This window comes from Centruroides vittatus, unplaced genomic scaffold (assembly GCF_030686945.1).
Source record: "Centruroides vittatus isolate TY-2023 unplaced genomic scaffold, ASM3068694v2 contig_1078, whole genome shotgun sequence".
NCBI lineage: Eukaryota > Metazoa > Arthropoda > Arachnida > Scorpiones > Buthidae > Centruroides > Centruroides vittatus.
The window spans coordinates 785,060-808,093 of NW_027120693.1; the positions used below are offsets into that span (position 1 = coordinate 785,060).

A 23,034-nucleotide genomic window follows, 5' to 3' on the forward strand; every position below is an offset into this window, starting at 1 on the left:
CAAGGCCTCTCTTATCGTAATTTTTTCTTTAATCATCATCATCATCATCATATTATAAGATCGGGTGGACAATTTGCCATCTTCCCGCAATCTTCATGCTTCATCCAGGTTCTCTCAGTCTGATCCCTCCACCTCTTCTTGGATCTTCTTGTTCCGTTCCTCTTCCATCGTCATTTTCGTGTTTGCGGTATAAACTGGCTCAAATTTCGGGTAGAAATTTCGGAAGAGGTCTTTCTAAACGCCAGCCCGGTGCTTATATGATTCAATTCTGGATGATAGATCTCAATCGCCTGCGTTAAGCGATTGGCGACTTTTACCAAGCGATTTCTAGCGAGTAGAAAGTGCATTTCTGAAGCAAATCGATGACGTAGAGCGTATTCTGCAACCATATCCTCCAGTTCGGTATCTGCTCGAGCGCCAATCTCCAACTTTTTATCGATCGCTACGTTACATCATCTCTAACGAAATACGTAACATTGCGGCGAATCGCTATGGACAACGCGAGAATGCGCAGCTAATCGCGGGTATTATAAACCCGAAGGGGGGATGAGTGTGATTCTTGTGACGTATCCGCGGATCGGGGGTGAGAAATTCTCGAAAGGATGAATGGGAGATGCGCGTTGACGGAGTGGAGCCACGCACGCTCAGAAGAAAGGACAATCACCCTTCTGTCGTAGGCGAGTTCGATCGGTTGGAATGCGGCGAAGCGCTTCGTTCCGAAAACATCCAATTCTGTGTTTATAAAAAAAAAAATGGAGGAGGAGGAGGAGGGAGAAAAATTGACGCGATGCGGTCGAACACTCGCGCCGCTCTCGCCTATATTTTAAAATTCGCGATTCGGGTGAGGAGAAAACACAAAGCGCGTTGTAATTCTCTATCCATTTGAATAAAACTGTAGGCATTCTCGGTCCGCTGTGCGTTTGTGTGTGTACTCCTGTGACGTCATGTCCGTTTCGCTATCGTTATCGTTTATCGTCCAGTAACTTTAGCGAGAGTGGACGGCGCGATGGATTATCGTTGATGGGGGTGGCGCGTTGCGAACCCGTTTAATCGGGCAGTATCGATGCGATGGCGGATATTTACTCGCTTTATCGATCTCGGGTTGTTTTGCGGGGGTGGAAGTCCGATCGTCTCTAATTAAAGAGCTCCAGACCGTTAGATAAGCGAGCGTCTACCTTGTGTTGGCTTTGTAATAGGGAATTTAGGGAGATATTACTCCACTCCCCCATCAGATAGAGGACCGGCTTGGCACCAAGGAAGAGGGGAAACCCCTAAGTGAGGTTTTTAAAACGGGGAGGGACGAAACGGATGCGGGTGGTCCTCCTCCGGAAAGAACATTCGACGCGTCTTGGAAAGGTGCCAATTACAGACATGTTACCCGATGGCGATCCGTTCTACTAGCCCACAGACGCTTATTGCGCGAGCATCCAGTCGATACCGACGGATGGCATCGCCCTCGTTTGACCCCGAGATTAGTTTACGTTCCGGCGCGTCGCTTGTCTTCGCGCCACGCCGCGCGCCTTCGCTTCCCATCTCCCCTTCGTGTCGTATGGATCGCGTCCGGTACTGTTTACAGATTTAGCGGGCGTTCAAGGTCGAGCCGATCGGCGCGCGTGTTAGCCTCGCGACACCTGGTGGCCGAAAAATGGAGAGTGGCCGCCGCCTCCTCCTATACTTCCGCTCTCCTCCGCCGTCCGACATTTGGCGCAACGAATATGTTAAACGTAATATTTCGATCGAGCCAATAGGCGGCCGGTTGCGCGTCAGGTGACGGTTGTTTACGGAAAAGAGCCAATGGGGGAAGGTTACGGGACGTCGGTTAAGCGTCGCGCCACGCCTCTTGGCCACTGCGCGAAGAAGAGACGCCATCGAAGCTTCAGTTGGTGGATGTTGGTCTAACGACGCTCGCGCGATCGACAGCGGGCCATGTTTTGACAGTTAGAGCCGTACTTTCGTCACTTTACACAAGTTAGGGACAAGACCGTAGTAGAGATTAACCGTGGCGTTCGGTGCGGAAAGGCGTTTTGAGATGCCACATCAGCGTGGAGGAAGAAATGGCGTACTGCAAGAAGCGGTGGTGGAAGATGACATGCAGCAGTACCAGGTCGTGATGGAGAACCACGATCCCACGGCCACCATGTGTTGTGTACCCGCCGGTTGCCACGTCGAAGAAGCCATCAACCTGGACTATCTGTCCGACGTCGTCAAGGTGATATGCAACAACGAACACTGCCAAGAAGGTCAGTTTATGCATAAATTATGCTTCGAACAGTGGGAGGAAACCGTGTTGACTTACTTACGTTCGACCGGGAGAGCCCGCAGCTGGAGCGAGAAGCAGAGATTACAGAATCTGTGGACCAAGAAGGGCTACGATCTGGCATACAAGGCGTGCGGTTGTAAGTGCGGCAAGGGACACCTGCGCAAGGATCTGGACTGGATGCCACCTTCCGTCAACGTGGACGACGTCAGCCGGAAGAAGAAGGGAAGGAAGAAGAAGAACGACAAGCCGGCTCTCACCCTCAACGGAAACGGAACCACCAAGCAGGCGGCTCTTCCCGCCATGAGGCTCCGAAGCTCTAGCATGTCCAGCACGGGTTCCGGTTCCGGTAGCCCCCCCAGTTCGGCATCGGCCGACTGTCCCCTGTCGCCCACCTTCGCCGCTTCCAAAAAATTCTTCGCCGATCGCCGCGAGAGGCACGGATCGGGTAGTATCTTCAGCAGGAGACAGGATTACAGCTCGTTTAACACCTTACCTCGACACAAGATCAACTCGTACCACATCAAAATGGAAGACGAAGGAAATCAGGGAAACGACGAAACGCGTTGCTTCATCCTCTCCACCCTCAGCGCCAATAAGATCAACCGCATCGCCTGCATCCTCTGCCACAACGCCATGATCATCTTCGACAGATACCCGCTGATCGACGGCACCTTTTTCCTCTCCCCTCGACAGCACAGCAAGAGCTCCGTCAACATGAAGGGCGACGGCAGGATGCAGTATCTCAACGCTGTGTGTATGGCGTGCCTCGAGGGTTGGAACACCACCCTTCGATGCCGTTACTGCCAGACCAGATGGAACGGCAGCGATCTCATACTCGGCACCATGTACTCCTACGACATATTGGCCGCCACCCCGTGCTGCTCCGAACGCCTTCGATGCAACAATTGCCACAGGATGGTCATACTACCCGAGCAGCGTTTACAGTTCTTCAGTGACTACAGTCACAGCTTGGCATGCCCTCACTGCGGTTATATCGACTTCCATTTTGTCAAGTCTCTATCCACTTACCACCGAAAGGAGCGTGAGTAGTTTTCGTCAATTTACGCGCGCCGAAAACAATACAAAAACAAACACTAGGTAGGCCGGGCGTCGTTTTCATTCAAAAGCACACTATAAAGGTGACGGACACACGGTTTATTTCTTTCGTTTTTAAGTCTTTCGCGTAGAAATGCGCACCACAAAAGGCTCGAATATCCGCAGCTTTCTGACCTCCCATTTTGTTTTTTCTATTGTTATTTTGTGTGTTGTAACACTACGACACTCGGCCTGTTGTATCCGTCTTGTTTCGCCTAGGCCTACTATCGTGGTGGAGGCTGCGGGGTGATTGTCAAAAGTACAAATTCGACAGAAAACAAACAGAAATTACACTAGTTAACCACATAGTTTCTATAGGTCCACGCCATTTTTTTTTTATTTGGTCAATCTTCATATTGAGAGACTGGTTCTCCAAAGAAAAAACACATAAAAAAAATCTCGTAGGTGGTCGTTTCTGTTTAACAATTATTTTCAACAATTGATTAGTAACTAAAAAACAAAACAAACAATGAAGGTGGCTTAGTTACAAGTATATAAATAAAAAAATAAATAAATAATAAATGTTTTTTTCGAAATCAAGGTGGTGGCTCGCCATTTTTCAAACGCACAAAGAAAATTACTAAAAAAAATAATGATGATGATAATAATAATTGTAGATTTAGGTCTGCCCCTTGACGTGGGTCGAACCAAAATTTTGTGATGTGTATCCGCTTGTGATGACGATTTGAGAAAAAAAATATATATACATACAAAAAAAAGAAAAAAAACAAATCGGAAATGTATTTTCTTATGATTATTGATTTCGATACGAAATTGCAGCTTGCTTTTCGGTACTTCTCCTCGGAGTAGGAGCCTCGTACATTTCGAAGTTTGCCTCCATATATATGTATATATATTTTGTAGTCGTTCGGAAGTTTAGGTATGTAGCGGGTGGGAATTCTCACTGTTTTCACTTCCCCCTCTCGTTTTACCAATTTTTTTTTCTAATTTTCGTTTTCGTCCTCGAAGTATCTTCGGGCGACACTTCTTTGTTTTGGCTCATTCCCGCTCGAACTGTGAACTATTGTAATGGAAGTGGAACACTCGGGTGTGGTCGTAAGTTACGTCATCCTCTAGCTGTTTGGGAACAAACAACTCTTGGCACTGTGCCAGAGCACGTGCCTGTCGGGCGAGAGAGACTGTTTCCTGCTGGATTTCTAACAAATCGACCCCTTCTGTTTCTCTCATTTTTTTCTATTGTTTCCAGTGTTTTAATTTTTGTTGTTTTTTTTCCTCTCCTCCTCTTCGACGTTCGAGCGTTTTTTTTTCTTAAGAATTTTTGTCAAAATAAACAAAAAAGGTATATGCAAACGAATCGAGTCCTTTTATAAATAAATGAAATATATAAATATATATATATATAAAATGTAGATTCACGCCCCCTTTAAGAAAACAAAGCTTTCTCGTCACGTTTCGAATATTCAGCGCTCGGATACTTATGTCTTGAAACGACGACCATCCATCCCGTTCCACCATCGATTTCACGTTTCGAACGTTATCGACATATACAGAAAAAATAAATAAAATAATACATATATCTAGATGTGTATCGTACACGATTCAATATATCGCTGAGCTTCGGTGCACTTCTCAGGGAATTGTCTCTGTTACGTTATCGCTCGGTCCGCCATTCCTCGTCTACTACGTAACACAACTTCTGTCGATCGTAATAATTAAAATAAAATAAAAAAAAAGAGAAACCACACTACAAAGAAAAAAAAGCAGGCTTTAGGTTACGCTTCAATACACGTAATCAATTGTGACAAAAAGGAAACATTCCTGAGAACTGTACATCTCCCTCCTTCTATAAACTGGCCAATAAAGTAAAAGTTTTGGCTGCTATCTTGTGTTGTGTTTGTGTGTGTGTGTTGGTGAGGTTATTTAGAAACCCTTCCACCCCCCGTTCGCAGCGCCTAATTTGCACACGGTGCCGAGTTTCGGCAATTCTTGCCAAGGATCCGCTCGCGAGCGACTTTTTAACGTCCCCCCTCTCGCCTGCCAGTAGAATTTACCTCTCCTGCTATTTCTGTCTGGCGGAGAAAACAGGAGGTCATAGCCCGTCCGCGTTGACCTACTTACGGGCGCTGCGTTAAAATACGTACGGCCTCTAATGGCGTCGAGTTGCTTACTTCGTTGCGGTCTCCCCTTAAAAATAAAATTAAAAATAAAATAATAATAATAAATAAAATTCAGGCGTTTTTTGCTTTAGAAAGACCGTACCGTTTTCCCGCGCCCCGCGGCTATCGGTCGTGCGACTTTTAAAAATGGCGAAAGGGAAACGAAGAAGGAATGGCGTTTGACATCTGGTGTTTCGAAATGTACTGTAGACACGTTTTCCTTATCGGGTGTTGTTAAATAAAGCGCGTTGCAGTGGTGGTCCGAGTGGGTTTCAAGGTCACCCGATCGCGCGTCACGCGAGAGAGCGGCGTTAATTTTATCGTAAAGAAATCCGGTCGTCACGGAGATAAACTCGCCAGCTTTTATCGACGTATGCGGGCGAGACGCAATGTCAAGGATAACGGTGGCAAGGTAAGTGTACGGCGCGCTCGCCATCTGGCGGCGCTGCCGAGAAGCGCCGGTAATTAATACGGCTTTTGCGGAATAAGAAACAAAATAGAAAAAATAACGCGTTACGCAATCGGAACCGAGAGTCTATTTTTATTCGGAGGATCAAGGACGCCTTTCGTGACTAATGGTCGATTTCCGGCCGGCGATTCGTCCTAAACGAGCCCCTGCGTTTCCATATACAAGATGGCGGACGACGACGGTGCGGACTTTCGACCCGTTTCCTACCGAAAAATACTCCGTCGTGTGGGTTAAAATCCGAAAAATTCCATCTCGATCGAAGCACCCCCACCTACAAAGATGGCCAATAGATAAAAGATTATGTGCTTTTTTTTTCTTATCGATTTGCGTGGATGAGGAGGAACTGAAAATCGATGGGAAAGTGTATGAATTGAAGGAAGCTTCAAACTCGTGTACATGACGTTTAACTTCCGAGATTGCAAGCTATTGCGTAAGACGAGGTTACGTGACAATTAGCAATGGGTTAGTAATAATATAAATAATAACGGGATTTACGTGATCGTTTTTCTGGATACGCCCGCTCTCGTTAAACACGTAAAATCTTTTAAGGGTGTAGAAACACGTGCTTCGGAGGGGGCATTTTGCTCACCGGAAGGGACGTTTGAAAATTTGCATACAAAACTTCCGTCATTCCCATTTGTGACCAACGTTTTAATGAGGTTACGTAACAAAGTCGCGCGCAAAGGGGGGGGCACGCAGATGTTTTAAGAGTGCTCGAACCGGACTCGAACTACTGATTTTTTTTCGTGGTTTTCGGTAGATTCCGATTCCTCAAAGTCTTCCCGTTTACCATTCGGGCGTATACGAGACTTATGTGCGGAATTTTACGGCCTTCGCCAGTCACGTGCGGGATTTCGTCCCCCCATTTCTCTGTGGATTTTGAGAAAACAGCACTCTTTCCGCAGTACCTTTGCCAGACAGGAAAACGTCCATTGAAGTTTGACTTCGCCAACATTTCCTGGTGTTAAAATACGTCTTCCGGTTCCGGATAATTTACCCGCGGTTTTGTGGCGCGAAACGACCCGTGCTATACGCCTTCCGGTGCAGACTCGTTGCATTCTTGGTGGTGGGCATTTAGCCGGGGCGTGAAAACTAATTTAGAATGGCAAAGTAGGGGAGCGGGGAGGATAGACTTTTGTATACTTTTTGATCCCGAATTAATTTAGTTTTTATTTTTCCAACTTTATCCGCGTAATTGACACTGCGCCAGGCCTTCGACTGAGAGAACAAACAAATTTGAGGACGTCTGACGTGCCTCTAACCCAATTTTATTGCGCTAACTCGCGCATTCTTTCTTCAATTTACTGCTTCCCATTTTTTAAATGGGGGTTCTTATTAATATCAAATGATAAATCTTATAAATAACTGCGTGTCTCTAATTTGCTATGACGTTTTCCATCCCCCATTCTACTAGTTGGGCGTGTGAACCGACTACCTGTCATCATCGACAGTGATGCGAGTGTGTGACCGTCTTTCCCATTCAGGCCTCGCTTTTTACCCCTCCAGCGGTACCATTATCCTCTCTGTACCATGACACTTACAGTAGATACGGATCTACGAACTTCTTGATAAAATTATCCTGTTATATTTGAAAGAAGGGGGCAAAAATCCCTACCAGTGGGGGCCATAAAAAAGTTAATTTTAGCCTGTAAAAAAGGGTATTCTGATCTAATTTTTTCCCGTCTTTGCGGGAGATCTGTATCAACAGCAAAAGAGTTCCACCCATAAACATCCCTAGTGTTGCATTTTTTTTCTTTTGAGAGGGGGAAAAAATAGGAAAATATGGCTGACAATTCGCAGAAACGCAGTATCTTCGAAGGGCGCCATATTGAATACACAAATATGCTAACGCATACTTTTATTTTCGCATTAATTAACTCGAAACTACGTCGAAAGATACTAGACTAACCCAACGTTCCTAGAAAAAAAACAATAAAAAAAGGCATTAACACGTGACTAGGCCGTCGTCACTAGGCGTAACGTTTCCGTTGTTTCACCTGCCCTCAGCATCCCGCTGGTTTAATGGATGGAACGATAAAAACTACCAGGCTGTCGTACACAATAGTTTCGTTGTATCGACGTATAGGTGAAGAATATATTATAATTCGAAGATAAATAGGGCTGGAATGGTAACAGATTCGTGTAATTAAAAATCCTTCCCGTCTGGCAGACATAGTAACATAAAATCGACCGTTTTCGGTGACACGCTTCCACCCACGGAATATGGGTTCGTCGAATACACCCCAAAGGAGCCTCTCGAACTTGGAGGTTTCGCATGAAGAGAACCGGACGTGCAACAGTTTCCCCCCTCTCGTCCTCCTTTGCTTGCTAAATTGTTTTGCATTTTCTTCTACGTACGAAGAAGGAAAAAAAAGAGTGTTTTCTACGCCTACAAAACTCTACACCCCCCGTGTGCAGAGTAATAAAATTCTTTCCATCGTTACAGGGTAAAAACTTCATTAAAATTTAATAAAATTTGCATATTTTACTTCGTTATTCCATTGAATAAAACCGTATAAGAAAATAAATTAATGGTTTCTAACAGAGATTTTGTTGCAGCTTCTGTTAGAGTACAAAGTTCCTAATTGTTGTACTTCACTAGAAAGACGACGCCATTTTTTAAATTTCTCAATCAGGAATTTTGTTGCCGAATATTTTTCATTAATACATTATTAATGAAGCACGTTATATATATATATATATAACTAGTTTTAATTAATAATACTAATTAAAACTAGTTAAACGAGTTGAAAGAATTGGGACGTAGGCAAGTTACACTTTCATCTTTCTTAGAATTGTAAAGAAAATTCTTTACTGTTATAAATTCTGATTTTAGTAGTATTCATCCCCCCTTTCTTGGCCTTCTTACTTGCCTACTAGGAATTTTCCCGGATATATCGGGCCCCCATTCCTTACCATCTCGCCGCCCCCGTTGTGGCCCTGGCCGAATCCACGATGGGTATGATTAAAGAGGCCCTCTTAGTGCCTATAGAGCGGAAAGAGTGAAAAATAATATATATATAAGCTTGCCTGTGGGTAAAAATATTTCCGGCTTATGTCAGAAAGTTCCTGGTTTTACCTCATAAATTTACAAATTATACCAAAATTAATGCAAATTGTCATGAAAATCACGTAAGAAATGAAAAATAATTCTCTTATTTTTAATACCTCTAACAGCAAATAAATGTAGAATTATAAAGAATAATGTATCTGATTTTAGAATTTTTAACGTAGCTTAACACGTGGCCAAACAATATGGCGGCGGGCAGCCGTTAAGAGGGTTCCGAGGCGAATTCTAAACAGTTTATTCTCGTTCCTCAGTTAAATCTTTCTATAGTAAATTGGGTGTGTATATCGTGATTTTATTTATATTTAATATAATTAATTAAACGTTTTATAATTATTTATTCTGTTCTGGTATCCTGCATAAATTTTCTATTCATAAAATGAATACGAGATCATACGCCATATTTTTTTAATTCAAAACATTTATAGCTTTATGATCAAATAGTAAAGTATTTTACAATTGTTACCGTATGAGGAATCCGGATTCGAACCCAGTCACGATTTTCCATAAGTGACACCCTCCCCATTACACTTATTTGTGTGGTTCGACCCATTTCGGGTTGAGCCTGCCTAGTCACTTGCTGTCCCAAAGAAATTCAAATCGAATCTTATGAAGTCTTTGAGAAGCGAAAGGAACTGCAATAATCTGAAACAGATAATAAGAAAGAATAAAATAGGTTCGGGTTTTTTGTATTGCCCACCATTATAAGTATTTTAGGAGGTACAATAAAAAAGGTCCGGCGGGATAGCCGATGTGATTAAGTCATCATCCTACTGCTCTGGAAGATCCGAGATCGAATCCACGAGATCAATTCAGGGAGAATTCGAGGAGTGGTCTGTCCTAGATACGGCAGGCTCTATCACCCATTGCTCCATTGTGGGCCTAGCCAAATGCAGGTATGATTAAAAAGGCCCGCATAATGACTGTAGGGCGGAGAGTCAAAAATAAAAAGAAAAAATTTCCATTTGCCACGTGGTAAATGCAAAAAGAAGAATTATTCTCTGTTTTTTCTATTCTTTTCTAGGAAAATAGCTTTATAGTTAAGCAATCGAAGCAGCTAGGATGATATACTAAAGGATCCAGATTCGAATTGCTACCACGGGTTTCGAGTGAATCAATCTTATCATTTACTTGCAGATACCTGTTAGGCTATTTACCTGTATAACATGACCATAGATTAGTTCAAGCCCATACTGAGACCTGAAGTAATGTTAAGAAGCCTCTAAGTGCCAACAGGGCAAGACAAATACGTGTATATTATAAATATTACAACAATTATGAGAATTGTTCCATACTTTAGTATTAATTAATTTATTTTACGAAAATTCGAGAGAAATTATCTTTCTAAGTATAACAGATTGAGTAAACAACAGGCTAATATAAAGTATGTAATTAACCGACATATTGCAGCTGGTTTACTTTTCATAACAGATACAGTTAAAAAATGTTAATCTGATAGAAGATTTTATATCGTTTGTACAAAGCTGCTTCATTGTTTTGCAATAATTTTTATATCCATTATATTTAAAATTTGTCCTCTATTTAAATGCAGCTTTCCATACTGTATTTAGTCTCTGTACAGTTTAGTTAATTAAAAATAATTTTATATATAAATAAAAATAGAATTTTATTTTTCCTCTTATAAACTGAATCAAAATTTACTCAAAATTCTATAAAAAAAAATTAATTGAAATTCGAAAATAACTCGATTAACTATTTATTAACTAGTGCGTGCGCCGCTTTGTCATAAAAGCGAACAAACAAAATGGCATCTAAAAATATTATAAATATTTTGATTTTAATTTATTTGTTACGTTAATTGATGCCATGCTTTAATTTTATTCTATAAATTTTAATCGGTAGTAGTAAACGGATTTGATAATTAAAAATTATTATGTGAAATGTTTATGGATTCTTAAATCATTTTTCATTTATTATAACTTTTTAGATTTTATTTATTTATTTTGTTTTTCAAATTCTTAAATTATTTTTATGTATTGATAAAAATTAGAATAAATTTAATAATTTAATTTTTAAGTACTATCAATAAACAATTGTAATGTATACAGTAATTGGATCTCTGATATATCACGTGAGTCATTTAGCGAATCAAATGAATTCTTATTGACGTTCGTATGAATTTTGAATATTATTATTATTATTATATTGTTAAAAATTCAGTAAAAAGTCATGTTTTTCTTAATCAGTTTTAACTTTTGTTTTTTATTCTTTGTACCCTCAGCCTAATGGGCATGAAATGGACCTTCTTACCTTTAAATCAAGCTTATCGCGGGTTCGATCAAGCCCGTAATTGGGCGGCCGGGCGATGAAGGATCGGTCCCGATGTATCCAGGACCACCCCAAAAAATTCATGGAGTTTTTAGAGACCCGTCTAGATTCCTTTCCTAATCCCCAGAACTTAAGTTGACACCTTAACCGCTCGGTTATCCAGCCACAAATCATTTTATTCAAAGATCTGTAGTCGAATCGAGCCGATCCTCGTTCGGCGAATTTTCGGGCATCCCGCTTTGGTTCGTCGATTCTCATTCTTCAATTATACTCGAACCTATTATTGTTTCGGTTAACTTATGACACAATTTTTTTCGGCATATCTTTGCTGATAAATTATTTAATTAAATATGACGCAATTAAATTAATAAACCACGGAAATTTAATTTTCGATTTCTGAAACACATTTAAATGACCAAATTCAACGTAAGAAGATGGCGAATTTCTTTTTAACGTGTGTTAATTTAATTTTATTTGTAATTTTACAATATAAAAATGATTATTAAATTTATTTTTACTCGTGTCCCTTATCTTGTTACGCTCGCAAAATCGTTTGTACCTCACACTTGGTAAGCGCGCATTCGTCACACTCTAATTATGGCCAGACACAAGCACTCTTATCAATTCTACTCTACTAAAAAGCAGTAAAATAGTTAAATAAATGTTTCCTGTTTGTAGTCTTGTATAAATAATGTTCTTACACCGATTTCGGCAGAAAACGTTCATAATCAATTAGTACAATACAGGTATTTAATTATCCGAATTTTTTATAATTTGAAATTAATATTAATTTATAAGATACTAAACTCTATCTTCAGTGAGTCGGGGTAATTTTTTACATATTTAAAGTTCATTTTTATAGAGTAATCTCTAAAATTATGGTGTATCACTCCGGAAAAACAGTTTCATTTAATTAAAAAAAAACATCAAATAATTTCAAAATAAGAAAAGGAAGATATAAAACTATATTTATTGATAGCGTAAGTTACGCTTTCGTATTTCTGCTCGGATTAACTTAAATGTTAGATTTAATAGAGTGCGAAATGCCGACATTTGCTCTTATATTCGCCAAGATAAGAGTAAATCTAATTTCAATTTCAACAGTTTTCATAAAGAATAAATCTTATTATATCTTTACGAGGAAAATTTAGCATTCTCGACCATTTAAATTATTTTCTTTCGTTTCAAAATCGATAGTTTATGCGAAAAAAAAGAGAAAAATGGGATCTAGAGTCGGGCCCGGAGGTGGTAAGCCGATAACGATACAACACGGCCACATCGTTTCTGTTTTTGTCTCGTTTCTATAAAGTAAACAATTTAAATAAAATAGAGACACTAATATTTTTATTTTAAAAGAAATTTAATACATTTTTTTTGGAGTTTTATAATATAAATATTTTAAATTAAGCGAATTACCAAGATGTCGTCTCTACACCTTTCGCTGAATAATCACAGAACTCGCTCTCGTATGAGTATAAAATTACTCATAACAACATAATTTTTCTTTTAAGTATATCTAGAAGAAAACATTTATTAAAATAAATACGTGCAGATAAAGTTAATAACGTATAAAATACATATATATAACCACGGAAAAGAGAATGTCGCTAAATTAATCATCGCTACCGGGATGGCGATTGTTATTTTCATTACAACACTTTATCCTTTATCGAAATGGTACGGTTATTTATTGTAAAGGAAAATAAAAATATTTTAACATAAAAATAAAAGTTTTCCTATCCAATTACGGGAAAAATTTTTAAAAAGAAGTGAGAAAAATTAATTAATTAACAAGATCTGGCAACACTTAAAAAGTTTTCGGCCTTGTTTATGGTTTCTTCCTTCCGACCAACATCTGTTAACTTCGTTACAACTAATACTTTTCAAGTTTAAAGTACGATTTCTTTTTAAAGAATCAGAATTATCTGTGATCTTGAAACGAAAGTAAGTCGCCAGAATCGTTTTTTTTTTTCAATTTAATTTACAAATTTTAAGTTTAAAAAGCCTTGCGATCAATGACAATTTGAATTATCAAAGTTCCAGTTTTAAGGTTTAAAATGGTCAAAATGTATTGTAACTCGTTACACAAGTATTTGTATAATACTTGTGTGACGTATTAAATGCGTAAGTCTACGTCAGAATTAACGTGTGGACTCGTAAAATTCAGATATTGTATTTAATTATGATTTATTATGTTAAATTAAACTTAAAATCAGATTGTTTTTTTATGTCATCATCATCATCATTGTAATAATTAAGCTTATACAATACATTAAATCAGTGGAAATTAATATTTCTGTGTCTTATCTGCTACATTTTTTCTTCAAATATTTAATTGTTTGAGTGTCCGACGAAGGTTATCAACTTTAAAAGATGTCTGTGTCTTTTATATAGAGCATAAATGCTTGTTTCAGTGTCCTTAATAAGCAGTTATGTCTGATTTACCTAATACGTATGTACGTATTAGGTAAATCTTGCTTTTACTTATGTAATTAGAGAAGAAGAGTCGTCTGAAGATGAAGTCGAGCATAATGAAATGTGTACGTAAATAGAAATGAGTGGCTGAGCTTGGTTCAGAACTTATGTATATACATACATACATACATACATACCTGTACACAGAACGTGTAGGTAGATATGTGTATAACATTTTGTAGTAACTTCATTTCAAATTGTATACACACACACTCTAGACTTTTCCTAATCCAGTTGCTCCATGCACTGAGAGAGCCTAGGAGTAAAGGCAACAAACGATGTAATCTGTTGCCCTTTGGTACTAATTTCTTCTGGAATTGTGAAATTATGTATGGTACAACAACATGGTAATTGTAAGTTTACTTGTTTATTGAATTTAATGTTAGAAGTTTACTGTGTGTGTTTAAAAAACATGAATAAGAGACAAACATCATAATGGAAGGTATGCGATGCCATATTAGCAAGAGTGTACTGTATATTTATATTAAAGCAGTAAGATAGTAAAACCAGTCAAAATGTTTAAGGTTAGCCTTTGTTGAATACATTGATTTCCACCAGAGTTAGACATAAAGGGTACTTAATTCCAAGATTTGTGAAATTGCAGAGTGCTAATGTCTAACTTTACCCAAGATCTGGTGACTCTAGCTGGTCCCAAATCCAAGTTGAAATAAAAAAATTAATGACAGGAAGGACATCCTGCCATAAAACAGAAATCAAATCGAGAAGAAACAGTGACTCCACGGATAGTACGACTAATAATGCCGAAGGAGAAGATCAACTGGTATATATCATTATAACTCGTAGCCATCAACATATTAATGGGAATATATTATTATTTACAAATTTCAGATTTTTAAATTAGAATTATTTGGATTTAGAATTAATATTGTTTAGATAAGAATCGTTTATGGCTTTATCAAGACATTGTAACTTTCAGAAAAGTTCCTTAAAATAATACTTCAGTTAAAAGTATGAAATCAGTTATTTAAGATGTTAAATTACAAATTACTATAACGTATGATTCACGAATTATTAAAAATCAAGAAAATGTATTTAACAATGGCAAACTGGTGTATAAGAAGAACAAGTTTTAAGGAGTAAGTTCCAGAACCACTATTTGAAAACATTTTTAGAAACCGTAAGTTTGGCTTACAAAGAACAAAAATGGCTTCCGAAGCCCGACACCGGCCCCTAAACAAGGCAAAAAACGTATGCGTTTTTGTTTTTTTTTACGTCAACTTTCGTACCAGAGATGTCTCTAAGGTCAATGTGAATTTACAGAGTAATTCTAGCTTTAGTAATAATTTTATATATTAAAAATCAAATCTGAGGGGAACCTCTCTAAGAAAATCGTTCTGTAAATGAAAAATTGAGCAGGAATTTTTGTTATATTTGTAACGGCCGTAAAATCTTATAACAGGAAGGATTAAAAATCAAATTTTCAAAAAATAAGTTGTTATTATTTCCCTATTTCATAGAATCCATTTTCCCAGATGATAAAACTTATAGCTTTGCAAAATTTTAACACGACAAGAAGTATAAAGCTTTGATTAAAAGCTTGCCTATACAGAATGCTTATGACATTATGTATATATGTTTATATTTGTTGCTGAAATTATGTATTGTATTAATATATAAACTTGACAGTTCTACTACATTTACATAAATTATCATCATCAATACAGTAATTTATGTTTCAATAATTTAATTTCTGTTCTATTTATCGTTGTTCTAAGATTATTTAAATTAAGTTAGGATTTTAATGCTTTAAAACAGATATTATTAGGCTACAAAAATATTCCATTTGTGTCAAAGCATTTCTCAAAGTTTTAATAGGATATCGTCAGTTGATTGTATGACTGACTCAAATTGTTGTTAAGGATAAGGTGGAGGAACCATGTTAAATTGAAAATGTCCAGTTTATTTTGATGTAAAATGTGTAATTTTGCTTTTTAATCAATATATTTCTTATTTGTTAACAAACTGTTGAAACTTTATTGTCATAAATTGAGGGTCTATTCTCGAAAATACAGTTCAAAGCGTGTAATAACACATAGAGGTGGTTCAACTAAAAAAATATGGCATGTAAATATGTCGCCTCCACTTTATGACTCACCACTTCTACAACTGATATAATTTTTCTATTATTATTAATGTGTTTACGTGCCATATTTTTTTTCGTTTAACCCTCTTTGTGTGTTGTTATATTGTTTAAACTGTATTTCCGAGAATAGATCCTCAATTCAAGATACCGAGCCTGTAGGAAATAAGAATTTGATTACGATGGCTTAGTTAACAATGCTTTATCAGAATTGTAGCGCTTCGTCGCTATTAACTATATGTATATATTTATGTATTTTTTTTTTGTTCGATTGTTCTATTTATATGTTTGTTTTTTCGTTTATGTCGCGTCGCGTATATGTTGTTGTATCGGGTTTTAGATGTGACGCACAGCCATTTTGTTGTGTACCGTACCGTCTGTTGTCGTCATTGCTGTGCCGTGGTTTGTGATTCGCTATTTGGAGGATCACGTGGGAGGAAAAGAAAAAGCTCCCGGATGGTGGGAGATATAAACGGGTGACTTCCACGTGTCGAGATATTTTTTTTCATTCTTCTCTTTCGTGGATCGGGGATCTGGAGCGGTGAAGAGACGAGAGAAAGGATTCGAAGCAGAGCAGCCGATCAGGAAGAAGAAAAAAAAGACAAGAACCAGCGAGAAGAATCTCATTTCGTAACTACGTGTCCCACGAAATACGGCGACGGTATCTACCATCTTGTAAATGTTTGTATAGTTTTTTTAAGGTTTAATCGCGTATTAGTTTTAGTCTCGCGATTAATTACTGTTGTAATCTTAGTGTTATTGTCATCCTTAATTTTGTTAAGAACGCTGTTTGCCTGTTTAAATCAGGCGATCAATTCCCCCTTTTTGTGTGTGTAATTAATAAACCTTTGTTTGTTTATCTATACGCTTCTACCGACTATTCATTTCCACTTCCTTTCATACCCGCAAACCACGTGCTTGCGGAGTCCACAGAATCCAATTAAGTTGTAAAGGCAGGCTCTATGGTATAGAATTGAGGTTACAAATTACAGTGATTATGTTATTAAATTCAGTCTTTTGTTATAAAATTTATATTGTTTATCTTCTTTCAGATATTTTTGGGATAATTCTAGTTAAGAACCTATTAAAATGTATGAAATTTAAACATATATATGATAGTTTGAAAGGACAGTCTCTCTAAAATTATCATTATATTCTTCAGTATCTTGAAAAAATAATCTAATATTGTATTGACTGATCCGTAAAGTAATTGCTACAATATATCACTCAATCATCTACACACAACCTTGTACAACAGCGAAAAGGTTTATTAAACTGGAAAAAACTAATAAAAATATGACCAAAAACATCAGTTTTTTCCATTTTAATAAACCTTTCTTGCTGCTATAGAAGTTTGTGTGTAGATGATTGAGTAATATTAACTGCGCTGAATGTTCTGATTTTTAGAATTATACACTAGACGTTAGTAACTAAGTAAACTTGCTTTGAGATCACACTTAGAGTCAATGTCGATAAACCACCAATGTGGCAGTGCCAATATAGTAACGTGATCTGAAATGCTTAGTGATGTCACAATGTTACCACATTCCAGTTGTTGTTGATAACATTAAACTCTGCTAACGTTCTGCAACGGTTGACGCCCAATGCAAACCCCAAAAGTGGCCGAAGAAGTTTGATTTTTTATTCCAGTACATATTATTTACTGGAATGGTATTTCATATTAATTTAATTTTCGTGTTAAACTTACTTTTTAAGTGGATTTAAGTATATTACGCTGTAACAACTCCAACCATTGTAACTTATTATTTTTATCATTGGTAATATCACAGTGATCACTAGTTTTCCTTTTCAAATATTATCTTGTAGAAAATTTTGTAATGGATTAATTGAATGAAAAAATATCTAGATTTCCATAAAATTAGCATATCTTGCAATATAATTAATTCAAAACATTTATATCATTGATGATAATATATACACTAAATATAATCAGAAGATAATAGTAATTCTTGGTAACATAAAAACTGCAAGGTGTTGAATTATCATTTTATTGTTTTTAGGTTATGAAATTAATTGTGAAACGATTCGTCATGAGATATTTATGTAGATTAATTTTCTCTATTTACAATTCTGTTCGTGAATTAATTGATAAGAAGATAATTAAAGTTTCAAATGTAGAATTAAAGTTGTAAAAGGTGATAAATTATTTGGATAAATATCCTGATAGTCTATCAAGTATTTACCGAAAGATGATCAGTCCGACTTAGAAACATTTGGTTGTTGACGAATGCTAGTTCGGGTGGGGTCTGTCGATTAGAATATTAGGAATATAAGTGATTTAAATTTACATTCTACAATGGTTTGGACTGTTGAAGAACTGCAAAAAAATTCTTATTTAATATAAAGATTATATTAACGAAATTGCAATATTAAAATGTTAAATAGGAGCTTCTTCGTATGTGGGGAATTTGTAACTTCGCTTTCTTCTTTTGTTAATCAGGGAACCATTCGTAACTGTCTTACGCTTCTTTCGTTCTGAAGAAGACCATTGTGAACAATTCTTCGATTAACAAAGGAAGAAAGAGAAGTTGGAAACTTTCAGCGCACGGAGCAGATCCTATGGAAAAGATGACGACGACAAGTTTATTCCAGATATAATATTTGAATAAGCATAAATACATTTTATAATAGATTCCGAATTAAAATAAAGTGAAAACACTTGAATTAATTAAATAATCGTACAATTATTTTATGAAATATTTAGTTACTTTGCATAATTTAAAAAAAAATAGTTTTTATTCATGAAATGATTACACAATCCACGAAGAGAAGGAAGTTCTTTGACTTAGGTTAATTGAATTATGTGATGATTTATGTAGTAGTGGACCTTACTGTGTGAAATCAATGCTAGAGTTGTCTGTTAATCAGAGCAAGTAGACAGGAGAGAGAAAGAAGGAAAATTTTTGAAATAATATTTTAGAAATACAAGAGAACCAGGTGTAAGTGGTGAAATTTGAATCTGTCGAAAACGCTCGCGACTCCAGAATGAACAGAATACAATCCAAAAAGGTTCGATATTCACTAAGTTGGAATTTCTCTAGTTTCAAGGATTCTATCTCTCTTCATGTTTTATCCGATTACAATTAAAAAGAAATAATATAAATACTTTTATTTTACTAATCATTACTTAGATTACTACTAGAATATAATGTGACACAAATATTATTTTTAATTTAGAAAATATAATTGCCAAGAATACATTATTGTTGCACATTGGTGTGATGGAAGTTTGTTTAGATAATTTATTAATAAAATGAGACTAAACGTATATTAAAATCATATTTCTGCACAGTTACTTAATATCAGTGTCAATAACAAGTGTCAATATAGAATTATATTAATGTCATTTAATTTCTTATGTTGCTTAAAACTCGATTTTAATGTATAATATAGTAGTTTGAGGAATTGTGTGCTTGTGAATTGTAAGATGATCTCTATATTTGTTGAAATTTGTAGTTTGTTAGTATACACAGATTACTTGAAAATCTGAATGGGCTCATCTAGAAAATAATCACTATGTTTATGAATGAATGCTCTATAAACTGTACAACTTCATTAACTCTAATTGGACTTGGTATATGTAATCAGTTATTATGTTTAATAATCTTTAACTTGTAAACATCTTTAACGAGTGCTTTGACAGCAGGAAGTGTACCTAAATGTTATCCCAAAGAGCGTTAATTCCATTTCCTAATCGATTTTTATTCGATTTAAATTGATTTTTAACTCCGAAACTTTACTAAATTAATTAATAAAGTATTTAATAACTAATATCTTTCATTTAATACAAAATATATAATCTTGTTTTAAAAAGTTTTAGAAATATTTATGAAGTTTTACAGAATTTTAATGTGTCATGATTCACAGTTTCAAATTATATCTTTTACTACCATTATAATAATGAATATTAGTAGTTTAAGGTTGGGTCAATAGATTTTAAAACTTGTAACTTAAAAATTTTAAATAATAACCAGTGATAAATGCTTTCGTTTCAAGGAAAAGTCTGTCTGCGTTAACAACGAAGGTCATTGTATAAATGTACTGTAATTAAATGGACGTACGCACCATACCGAGTTTTGGTGGACAAAATGTAATCATGCATGAAAGTCTCATATACTATTTATAATAAAGCTTTAATTTAATTTTATAAAAATATATATATATATGTGATGAACTATTTTAATGTGTTACATAAATTATAACAACAAATTAACCTTGTTAGCAAATCTGACACTGTATTATTTAGAGATATATTTAATATAATTAAAAAATAGATTAACAAAAGTAGCATCGGACGAAGCTTAAACTTAACGTGCGTCATTCTATTAATTTTTATTAGAACTTTTAATACGGTACTTTTATCTAATCTAAATAATTATTTTGTTTGAATTTATATAATTTTTTGTAATAAAAGTTTAATTTTTGTTGTAGGAAGTTACAAAAAAAAAAAAATAATAAATCATGGAAAATCATAAAATATGGGCTCCCGATCCAGTTCACGGTTTCAGATTAGGCAAAATCGTCGATATAGGAGAGGAAACGATAAACGTTCAACTTTTGGACGAACCGAGCAGGGTGAGTGTCTTATTTTGAGTAGAAATTATTTAAAATTACTTAAATATACATGTATAGATGTATATAAAGCTAAATTGCTCAAATTAAAACCACATAAAATATTTCTAATTGATAGCTACATGTATTACCTTGAAACATATTGATTTTGTTTTGGTTACTTTTTTAATTTCATTCGTACAGTCGTACTTACGTCTCATATTTTAGTTAGAATTTTTAACTAATCACTTCACGTGAATGCTTGCATTTTGAAGAAGATAGGAAATAAAAGAAAGGTTAACGTTAATCTTTCTTTTATTTTCTGGCTTCTCGAAAACGCGCGCGTCTGGACGAAGCAATTAGTTAAACGTACCGAGTCATCACATTCTCAGGATTGTTAGAATTTTTAATTAACCTATACATTATTCTTTTATATTTTTAAAAAGTTCAGATTTATAGGTGAATTTTCGGTTAAGAATTCAGATTTACAACTCATTGTAATTGTAGAAATAACGATTGAAGGAATTTATCACTAGAGTAAACAGAGATGACGACTCTATTTATTTCTGAAATTAACATAAGAATAGCTTGGTAAAATCTATCTGTTTTAATTTTGTTTCTAGATATTTACATTTTATCTGTGTGTCGTGTGTCATATATTAAACGGCAAACATACATAAGTGTTATTCTTCATTTAATGTGGATATGCCAAAGTGTAAAATCAATTTTCATAGACCCGAGTAAATGATTGCAAGTGACAAAAATATTTTAACAGTAAAATTAAAATGCAGAATATTTATTCAGCAAAATATGATAAAATATAGAGTTTACATTAATTAAAATAGTTGATTAAGGATGATGACATGAGAATGAACAAGTTTAAGTGAAAGGTGAGATAGCAGATTTTGTACATAAAAAATAAATTTTAATTAAACAAATAAAATGTTATTGTCAAAGATATATTGCTAGAATTTGGAGCGTTATTTTAGCATATGAATTCTATTTAATTTTTTTTTTTTTTTAAATATTTAATATATATATATATATGTATATATTAAATACAGTATTAAATTTTTAAAATACTTTTATAATATATATACAGAAAGTCATGATCAACAATTTGTTATAGATCAGATTAATTTATTTTTGGAAAAAACAAATAGTCACATTATTTTTCAGACTTTTCTTTATTTTTACCATGTAATCTCCATTTTTTATTTTGGATACATTTTTTCCCATCGTTGTGGGAGTTTGAAAATTCTCTTATGATTGTACTCTGTTCCAGCACTGAGAAAAAAACTGATGCACTGCTTTGTTGATGTTCTCCTCCATTTTATAGCATTGGACTCACGTTTTCCTTTGCAGCACCAAAAAGATGATAATTGGAGGGTGTTAAATTGGGACTGTAGGCAAGCTGCAAAAGAAATACCCACCCCATTTTCCCGATTTCTTCCAGGTTCAAGAAATCCTATACTCCTCGAAAAATCATCTCCTTTATTTTCATGTCTCTTAAGTTCTTGAGTGATGGTTTATCTCTGAATTTTGTTGTCGTGAGCCAATAAACGAGGAACCCAGCAGGCGCACAATCTCTGATATTCTAAACTCTTGGTCATCTCTTTAACTGCACTGTGTCCTATTCCAAGATTTGTTGCAATATTTTCCACAGTTACGTGTTGGTTTTCCTTAATGATTCCATTCACTCTTTCCTTGTTGCGTTCATTAGAAGCAGTCCACAGATGGTTGCTACGATGCTGTTCTTTGATGCTTGTGTTTCCATCTGTAAAATGTTTTATCCGTCTTCTAACACTGCTGGCACCCATGCACACATCTCCATATGCACTCTGAAGTCTCTGGTGAATTTATGCAGCAGAGATTCCCTCTTTAACGAGAAATTCAATCACAGCACACCGACAACACGAAACATCAGTTGCAGCCATTTTGTATTGGTTGTTTGTGGTCGCGTAATCGAAGCTAGTGACATCATGACTTGCTCGTAGTGCACTCTATAGTTTAGCTATGGATTATAACAATATTCTTAGTTTTTCGTAATTAATAGATTGTGATTTATAAAAAAAATTGTTGCTCATGATTTTCTGTATGTCTTACATATATTATATTTTATAATATTTTGTAAGTGCATAATAATATAAAAATAATGAAGACAGAATAATTAGTTTAAAAAATGTTCGGTTTATAAATGGTAAAAAAAACTGATTTTAAAATAATTCTATTTAATATCGTCTGTAATAGACAAATCTTAACTAATTTTATTATAGAATTATTTATATAAATATTAAAGAACTTCAAATTTATCTACAAAAGTGTATCAAAAGTTCTAAGACTGGATAAATAAAAACATACGGTAATTATGAAAGTACAGAAATTAGTTTATTGCATTTGAAGTTATATTCTCCTGCTAGTATATACATGTCTTTAATGTTAGTTATGCAATGATTAAAATACTGTTTAAATTCCTTTTAAGAAATATTTTTAAATTTCTGTGATATTATTTCTTGACATTATTTCTTGATATTCATGATCCTGTCAAAATATTTCCTTTCAAGAATAAATTTATTGGTGGAAATAATA

The 23,034-nt window shown here is 35.5% G+C and overlaps 2 protein-coding genes across 2 annotated transcripts in view; both read left to right on the plus strand.

The window, feature by feature from the left end:
• The first annotated feature begins 1,832 nt into the window (after positions 1–1,832).
• Positions 1,833–5,197, plus strand: heca (headcase). Its single transcript, XM_067268995.1, has one exon. The coding sequence runs from the start codon at positions 2,030–2,032 to the stop codon at positions 3,308–3,310; it is 1,281 nt and encodes a 426-aa protein (XP_067125096.1). The 5' UTR covers positions 1,833–2,029; the 3' UTR covers positions 3,311–5,197.
• A 15,128-nt stretch (positions 5,198–20,325) lies between these two features.
• The window catches only part of jar (Myosin heavy chain 95F jaguar), a 52,935-nt gene continuing 50,226 nt past the window's right edge, over positions 20,326–23,034 (plus strand). Inside the window, exon 1 of the mRNA XM_067268949.1 lies at positions 20,326–20,469. Within this exon, the coding sequence (XP_067125050.1) occupies positions 20,356–20,469 (114 nt within the window). The 5' untranslated portion in view covers positions 20,326–20,355. The remainder of the gene's footprint in view (positions 20,470–23,034) is intronic.

What these genes read in the sequence shown, in the direction of transcription:
- heca (XM_067268995.1), top strand. Translation starts at nt 2,030, where the DNA reads ATGCCACATCAGCGTGGAGGAAGAAATGGCGTACTGCAAGAAGCGGTG.